The 9064-nt window shown below is 54.6% G+C and overlaps 1 protein-coding gene across 1 annotated transcript in view; it reads right to left on the reverse strand.

Moving 5' to 3' along the window:
* Gabrd (gamma-aminobutyric acid type A receptor subunit delta) overlaps positions 1–9064 on the reverse strand; it is a 24307-nt gene that overhangs the window by 10323 nt on the left and 4920 nt on the right. Inside the window, exon 3 of the mRNA XM_048783570.1 lies at positions 106–266. Coding sequence (XP_048639527.1) covers positions 106–266 — 161 coding nt within the window. The remainder of the gene's footprint in view (positions 1–105; positions 267–9064) is intronic.

Consider the following 9064-nt stretch of genomic DNA (forward strand, 5'->3'; position numbering starts at 1 on the left):
CCCTTGCCGGCCGCGCCGGGACCCCCAAACCGCTGCCCTTGCCGCCGGCTGCAAACCGGCCCCTGCTCGTGTCTGCCCAGGAGGCGCCCCGGGCGCCATACCCACTGGACGCGGTGGACCGACGGGCAGGGCAGAACCTCGTTCCATAGCGGGGCTTCCCGGGGCTGTATGGGGGCACGGGGATGTCTCAGGGCCGGGGTTGCTGGTTCTGGCAGCCTGGGCTGGGGGCAGGGAAGGTTAAGGCGCCCCAGCGGCGTCCTCTCCGGTCAGGGAAGACCCACATGCGCTGCATCTTCTAACAATGCCGTGCCAACAGCCCTGCTCCCTGGGGACCTTCCCTGAGCACAGAGGAAGGTGGCGCTGCTCAGCAGTGCCCCGTGGTCCCTTCACCTGTTCACACCCCCTGGGAGGGCCCTGCAGGCTGCTGGGCCCTCTAGTGAGATCTGCCCCCACCTCTGTGCCCTCAAAGGGCTGAGAAAGTGGAGACCTCACACCTGCACTTTAATTCTTTCAAAAGTAAAATTTGCACAATTTCCCTTAAACAGCTGATTACGAACTTTACTCATCGCCTACTTTCCTTTATTCAGCGCTGGGCACCTGTCAACTGACAGTGTAAATTAGCTTCTTGTGCAAACATTTTAAAAGGGCAGACTGTCCTCCAGTCAGCTAAGTCCCCTTGTATGACTGGCCACTGGCCAGAGCCATGGATGGAGGGCTGTAGGCTGGGATGTGCCAGGGGCGTCCAGCCCAATCCTGCAGGAGGCATGGGAGAAGGGGGCTCCCGGCTTGCTCTCCCAGACCCAATAGCCAGTCTCAGCCGGTCAGGTCCCAGCCTGTGCCCCCTTCCAGGGTCCCCTCCCCACCCAGAGCGGGTTCTTCTGGTGCTGAAACGCTGACCTCCCTGTGCTCCTGTCACACTGCTCTGCACGGTTGACTGTCCTGGGCATGGTCCCCTTTGTCCCCTGAGAGAGTGAAGGAGCTAATCCATCCATGACAAAGGGCCCAGGTGTGGAGCCTACCAGGAGCTGTGAACATTCTGTGAGTATTTTTTTTTTTTGTATTATATATTATTTTTATTTCATTTGAATTGTCAAAATAACTTTTGCTCACAGCCCGTAGCCCCACAAAGACCTCTATGCTTGACTGTGTGGCTGTTTTCTCTTCATACCTTCCAGAATGTCTTCCTTCGCGCTTGGTGACACTCCATGCTGCAGGTATTCTGAGTCCGGAAGGAAGCAGCTGTCGGTGTGGAATGTGAGGACATGCACACTGATTCTCCAAGACAGCTTGTGTCACCTCCACTCTCCTCTACAGCAGCTCCACTCAGTGCTGGGGCTGGTAGAAGCAATCAAGACGTCCTAGAGCAACGATGGATAGCAAAGAAGCTGCCCCACTGTGGCCCCACTGTGGCCCTAAAAGGTAGTTTCTGGGAGTCGAGAACTTCTCATCTCTCAACTCTGTTCTCTTCCGTGCGGACTTCACTCAGAGTCTTCATGTGGTGGGAAGACATCTGAGAGCAGTTTCAGGTTAAAGTGGGTTTCAGAGGCCTTAGTCCATAGAAGGCCAGCTCCATTCCACAGGGCTCACGGAGGCTGAACATCATGGCGAGAGAGTGTGGCAGAGGGAAGCAGCTCACAGGGTGCTCGAGAAGCAGAGAGAGGGAGAGTGTTGTTTCTATCACCCCCTACAGCAGGAACTGGCACACAGTAGGTGCTTAACTGATATAAGAAAACAAGCGGGCTGAGTGTCCAAGAGCCCACACCACCCTGGGCCGCATTCCCTCAGTGTCTCTGAGCATCCCTGATCTCGGAGGTTGCACCCAGGCCAGCTGGCCCTGGCTGTCCTCCTGACCTTGGAGGTCTTAGGCTGGTGACTGGGAGATACTGTCCACCTCCATGCACCTGACCCAGTCCTTCTGGGTGAGCTATGCTCTATGGCTAGCTCCTCCACCTCCATTTTCTGGGGCACAAAACTGACATTGAATTTTCCTGGGCATAGCTCAGGCTGATGCACAGACAACTCAACCATTGATCTAACTGCTTGGTGGTCTCAACTCATCTCTTCTGCTTGGGTCCTGGGAGCAAATGTATTTGAAAACCTGCGTGGAGAAGCCAGTGAGGAAGTCAGGTGCTGACCTGTTAGACTCAGTGCTCTCCGGGTCACAGACGAAGGGCGTCCCTTTCCAAGCACCTGTGATGTTGACCAAACTGAGAGCAAAACGTGTGTTTCCATCACAGCCTCACACTTTGTTGAATTCTGCTCTGTCCCTGACAGGGGCTTCAGCCTGAAGGTAAAGAATGGCAGTTTTCCTCCTTCCTTCTTCTTCAAGATCTTTAGAATCAGTTTGCTCCCACTTCTGAGCTCCCGTCCCAGAGCTCCTGCCACACCAGACCATCCCCAGCCCATGTCCAGCTCCACCCGGGGAAGCTCCAGCCACCCCAGACCAGGAAGGCACCCGGGAAACGCCCACACCAGGGCAGGAGCCAGAGCGTTGGTCCTGCATGGCCAGCCCTGGGCTGTGGCCAGCCCTGTGGCAGGAGCTCCCCTTCCCTGTGGTCAGGGGCCTGTGTGCTCTACCTCCACTCCTGACCTGCCGCGGGGCTTGGGGAAGTCATTCCCTGGCTTTGGTTTCTTCAGGCACAGAATGAAGGGGTGAGAGCGGCCGGGTGTCAGAAGCCTGTGACCCCTCTTATGGTTTGGATGTGAATGTCCCCCCAAATCTCCTGCGCTAATGCAGGAATGTTCAGAAATACAGGGATGAGATTTCGAGAGCTGTGACCTAATCGTGCATCCTGGTTCGAATGACGTGGTGACCATAGCAGGTGCCTGTGGCCGGAGGAGGAGGGTCCCCGGAGCCAGTCCTGGGAGGGTACGTATCCTGGTGTCCCCTCTCCTCTCACTCTGCTTCCTGGAACCGCACTCTGACTTGCAGTCGCTCGGCTGCCTGGGGTCGCTCCCGCGCTCACCGGGCTCCATCATTGTTCCTTGGCAGCAGTGGAGGGGTCTCTATCAACGGGAAAGTCTCTGTCTCAGGTGCTCTTGGAAGACACCTGGACACTCCTCTCCCCTTGTCTTGGTGTCACCAAGAGTGCAGAGCAGGGGTCAGCTATGTGACTGCAGGGACAGCAAGGAGAAAGAAACCGGGACTTCAGGCCTGGGCTCTGGGTCCCTGGACATCTATTCAGCCTCCCGAAGGCTCCCTTGCTGTTCATTTGACATGTAAAGCCCTGGCCTCTCCACTGGGGATCCACCCAGTCCTGTGGTGGGGTGCTGGGGCCGTGGCTATGGGTCTTGTGCCCAGTGCAGGGAGGCCTTCTGCCTCCCCATATGGCCCTGGGCAGAAGGCAGCATAAGCCCTGGAGGTGTGAAAACCTGCCTCCTCCGTCAACCCGGAGAGCATGGCCCTGGGCAGCTCAGAGGGAGGTCACCGGACAGCTCCACTGTGCAGGTAAGTGGCCCCCAGCTCTGCCGGTTTATCCGGTTTATCCGGCGGAGGCAGGAGGATACAGTTTATTCCTTGCCGGATGCTGGATGCTCGCAGCACAGGGGAAGGTATAGCGCCCAGCGGGAGGCTTGGGAGGACAGCTGGCTAGTATCCATCAGGGCGGCTCTGTGGCAGCAGGCCGGGCCCCAGGGGGTGGAGGTGATTCATGCAGCCTGGAAAGGAAACTGCATTGGCTAAACTTAAAATCCCTGCCTGATGAAGTTGCTTTGTTATTTTCCTGGGAAACCGCACTCCAGAGAGAAAATGGCCGTGATGCAGAGCAGGGTTTTATCAGCTTAGACTGTAATTATTAACTCTGTGATTTTCAGATGGAATCCATTCATCTGGATAAGCAGAGGGAACTTGGCAGAGAGGATTAAAGGCAAAGTACTGGAGGGTGCAGTCCACTTGGAAGACGGGCTGAGTGGGTGCTGGTTTGTCATTGATCCCTGAGAACCAATGAACGGCCAAACTCGGGCACTGGAAGCCTTTTTTCCCACGACTGAGTTGGGCATTCAAGCACAATTACCGTGTTTAACATGCAGAAGTTGGAATTCCATTCTTGGATTTTGTGTATTTGAATGTGGCATTTTGAATTCTTTTGTATGACAAAAGACAGAAAGTGTCAAACACAAATTAACATTTCTAACAAAAGGACTGTCCATCAAGTGAGGGACGCATTTCACATTACGTACAAGCAGGACTGAGTCGGTAGCATGGAAACTCCTAAAACAGGATGCTGGGGAGTCGAGACACCCTGGGACTGCAGTGAGCCCCTGTAGGCTACCTGGACACCACACAAGGAGAGCCGCAGGGCTGCCCTGTCCTGGACCCTGACCCTTCATTCTTAGGTCACAGAAGCAGGTCTGCTGTGGTCATTTCAGCGCTTGGTGCTGGAGGACACCCAGTAAGCTTCTTCAAGAAAGAGTGCACAGACCTGGGCTCATTTAACAGCCCTTTGCAGAATTAATAATCCTGCCACGTGCAAAGGATTTGTCTAAGCATTGTACAGGAATAAGAGATCCCTGCCCCTAGAAGATGGACAATAGGTCACCACACTAAAAAGACGGAGAGAAGTAATTTACAAAATAATGTACACCATGGAGGGACTTAAGCCAGAACCCAGGTAGGGTTCCAAGAGGACAGATGGTGCAAAGGCCCTGAGGCAGGGCTCCACTGGCAAGTCCAAGGGGAAGCAACGCCAGGCCGTGGCGGCCTGCTGTGAGGACCAGGGAGGTTGGCAGATGGAGGCCGGCAGGGTCAGATCAGGCAAAGCCCATCAGGTCATGGCCTGGAGTCTACATGTATGTTATCTTACCTTTAATCAGCCTTGTTGAGATTAAATCTATGTACAACAAAATAACTAATTTTAAGTATGCAATTTGGGGGGTTCTGCAGGACTAGGGAACCTCCACCATAACCCTGATGTTGCCGGTTTCCATAACCTGAAAAAGTCACCCCCTGCTGAGTGTGGTGGCCTGGCCTGTGATCCTAGACCAGGAGGCTGAGGCAGGAGGATACAAGTTCAAGTCCACCTGGGGAACTTAGTGAGACCCTGTCTCAAAACAAAGTAAGAAAGGCTGGGGTGTGGCTCCAGGTGGAGGATTCGCCTAGCACGTGTGAGGCTTTGGGTTCAAACCCCCACGTAGAAAAAAAACCACAATAGAATGTGACCTGCCACGTAGCCATCACCCAACTTCATGATCACTTAAGAAAAGTTTTATCACTTAAGAAAAGTTGGGCTGGGGTGTGGCTCAGGTGGAGCACCGGGCCCGGGGTGGAGCACTCACCTAGCCTGCGTGAGCCCTGGGCTCCAGTCCTGGGCAGTCAGACTCCTCCCCAAGCCTCCGTCCTAAGTGACGGTTGGCCTGCCCTCTGTCACCACCGATTCGCCTTTCCTGAAATACGCAAATGGAATCCTAAGACACGACGTCAGGTGGGCAGCCTTGCAAGCGGCCTCTGGGCCTCTGCGGCCTGTTTCCCTACTGTGCTCTGTACCCAGCAGCTTGTGACCACACGCCAGGAGTAACGGGGAATCGCGAGTCCTCCTGCCCAGACTCGGGTCTCGCAGCGGTGCTCCCGTCTGGCTCCCGTGACGATGTCTGCTGCCTTTCGTGAGCTGAGAGGCTCAGGGAGCAGGGAGCTGAGCAAAGCCTTGGCCAGAGGGACCAGGCCCCCAGGCCCCAGATGACCAGGAACTGATCCCACCGTCCACCCTCGAGTCTCCAGCTGGCATTTGACTGCAGAGCCAGGGAGATAAGAAGCGGGGCTTGAATGGCTGAGACCCCACGTCTGCAGGACTCCTGCTACCGCCATGGGTCACGGGCATCATGATCTGTGTCGACTTCATCTGTGGAGAGTGGTGACTTGGATCATAGCCCGTGACTACCTTGGGGCTGCCGCATGCTGGGAATTTCCTGTGCCAAGGTGCAGGTCAAGATGGCCCAGTTGCTAGGGTGATGCCTGGCCTGGGGAGGCTCCGAGCAAAGGCGCAGAGCTATCTCGGTCTGGACCCTGAGCTCAAGCACCGACTTTCAGGAATAGAGAATTCTGAGCATAACAAGATGACCTTGATGCCTCGAAAGATTCACTGGGACCTTCAAGTCTGTCTGCTCTGCTGAAACTTTCCCAAAACAACCCATGTAATTCGATGATAAGACCTATATGATAAACGTGCTGAGCCAGCTCTAGGTTCCTCCATCAGAGGACATTGTCCCCCCGTCCCAACTTTCTTCTCCTATGTGTTTGTCTTTTCTCAATCCCCCATCGCCCCTCAGTGGTTTCTGGATTGATGACTTAAAGGCTTGTAAGATACTTCATGGCGGGAGGGTACTCCACCACGGAGCCACATTCTCAGTCCTTTCTATGTTTTGGGGTTTTTTAAAATATTTTATTTATATTTTAGTTTTCGGTAGACACAACATCTTTGTTTGTGGTGCTGAGGATCGAACCCGGGCCGCACCCATGTCAGGCAAGCGCGCTACCGCTTGAGCCACATCCCCAGCCCCCCTTTCTATGTTTTATGTTGGGACAGGGTCTCTCTAAGCTGCTGAGGGTCTTTCTAAATTGCTGCATCTGGCCTTGAGCTTGTGATCCGCCTGCCCCAGTTTCCAGGCATGTGCCACCCACCGCACCCAGAAGAGTGTTGTGTTTTTTGTTTTTTGGTTTTTTTTTTTTTTTTTTGAGATGAGGTCTCACTTTGTTGCCCTTCAACTCCTGGGATGAAGCCATCCCCCTCCCTCAGCCTCCCGAGTAGCTGGAAAGCACAGGCGTGCGCCACCATGCCCAGGTAGCACGATACTCCTGAGAATCAACCACAAGCACCTTGTTGTGTCCCCAGGAGCGTGGGCTTGTTCCTGAGTTCTGCCCTCCCTGTTGACGGACATTTGGGCTGTGTCCAGTTTTGGCTCCTGCTGCTTTGAACTTTCAGACGCAAGTCTTTGGGTGGTCACGTCGTCATTCTTTTCAATAAAGGGGTGCGTCCAAGGATGACCGGGGTTCAGGGGTGCGTGTGCTTCACTCTGTAAGAAATGGCCACTCGGCTTCCCAAAGTGGGCCTGCTGGTTTGCACGCCAGCAGCGCCCAGAGACCTTTGGCTGCCCGCCCCTCAGCCCAGTGCACACTGTGCGTCTCCGGTTGCTGGCCACTCCACGGCTGCACAGTGGCACCTCTCGGTGGGCTTCATGTGCCGTACCCCAGGGACCAAAACGCTAGGCATGTTTGGATGAGCTGGCTTGATCCAGTGGTCTCTGATCAAGTCTTTTGCTAATTTTAGAAAATGAGGATGCTGACCCTTCTGTTGCTGTGAGTTATTTATATTTTTCAGACACCAGTCTTTGGCTGCATGTGTTTTGTAAGGATCTTCAGTGGCCAGAGGTTTTCCGGCTCCTTCTTCCAGCAGCGTCTTCTGAAGAGCCAGGGCTTTTAGTCGTGCTGAAATGACCCATGTTACCAGTCCTTGCTTCCATTTCCTTCCCCTGAGCCGCGGTCTGGAGCTTCCCGGGGGTCATGTGCGGGCTCCGGTCCTCCGTGTCCACCTCCTAGGACGGCATCCTGGGCTCTCGGGTGTCCTGCCTTCCGAATGTTCTGTTCCGGTTTTCAGTTGTCTCAAGCGGAGGGAAACCTTGCTCCTTCTCAGGCAGAGGTCGAAACGTACCCTTATTCGCTTAATTATGGATTTTGCGGTGCCGTGTGCATGCGGGGCGAGCGCTCTACCGCTGAGGTCCACCCCAGGCTATCTTCATTTTTCAAAATAGCTTTTTAAAATTACGGCTTTATCACTAATACTTGGCACCACACAAAAACTGCCTTTGCTCTTTAGAACGTTCTTCCTGGGCATGGACATTTAGGTCGCCAGGCTCTTTGTCTTGTTTTTGGCTCGGTGTCCCCAGGTTGTGCCCCTGACTTCCAGCCCCCCTGGCGTCTGCGGGCATGTTCCGTGGCTCTGTGTGAACCTGCCTCTTCCCTCTGCGCGTCTCCGAGTCTCTCTCCATTTCTCATCTCTGTCGACCTAATTATTACATGTCTCGGTGTGATTTTTTCCTGACTCTGCTTGAGGTTTGCTGTGGTTTACAGTTTCCTGTGATTGGTGAGTTTATAGTTTCCATCAAGTTTGAAAGGTTTCTAGGCACACCGTGGGGGTCTCACCACCCAAGGGCCTTGCAAAGACAAAGGAGTCAAAGAACAAGTCTTCATTCAGGCCCAGTGCACATGCCCTGAGGCAGAAGGGTCATCTGAGCTGCAGTCAGAGGCCACCCTGGGCCATGCAGCAGGACCCACTCTCAAAACAACTGCAACAAAAAATTTCAACAAATTCAATTTAAACACCCAATTGGCTTTTACCAACAATTCGTGAATCGGACTTCCTTCCATCTCCAGATTGACAAAAGGTGCTTCTGTGGGTATGGTAGCAGAGTTGGTAAAATCCAGCAGTGGTCGGAACAGGGTTGACAGGGGGTGGCTTCAGCTCTTCTCCCTGTGAAGACTAAAGCCGAGGGGCTTCCCTGTCGTCCCTGCTAAAACCCGCCTGTCTTCTGTCTCTCCTGATTTCTTGGAGGTTCAGATAAACAGCCTAGTTTGGCCAGGAAGACAAACAGGTGTATTCTTATTGCCCCTGGTAGATACAATACGGTGCTGATGGTGCTGCATCTTGATTTCCTCACTTAGGTGTGTTCTGGAGGCCACTCTACAGCTGGACACAGAAGGAGACCTGCCAGGGGCCAGCTCCCTGTGGGTGGCTGTGTTCAGTCTCTGACTGTCCTTCCCCTCCCCGTGGAGTGTGTCCATAACTGGGGCGGGCGGGGGTAGCCCAAGTGTAACTCCTCTTAGGAAAACCGTCACCGGGCTGATAGGGTGACCCGATCCGGCCCTGGAGCGCGGAATTCTGAGAGGAAAACAGACCCAGCACCTCCCGCGGCTGCAGACCTCTTGACTCTCAGGATGTCCAGCCCAGGATTAGCAGGGGACTTCCCAGGCCTCCCGCGGCCTCGGGCACCAGCTGCGAAGGGGCAGGTCCCACTCATCCTGGCCCAGCGCGGCCGCGGAGCCTGGTGAAAGGGATCCGCAGCGCACACCGTGCAG

The sequence above is a fragment of the Marmota marmota genome, unplaced genomic scaffold (assembly GCF_001458135.2).
Source record: "Marmota marmota marmota unplaced genomic scaffold, marMar, whole genome shotgun sequence".
NCBI lineage: Eukaryota > Metazoa > Chordata > Mammalia > Rodentia > Sciuridae > Marmota > Marmota marmota.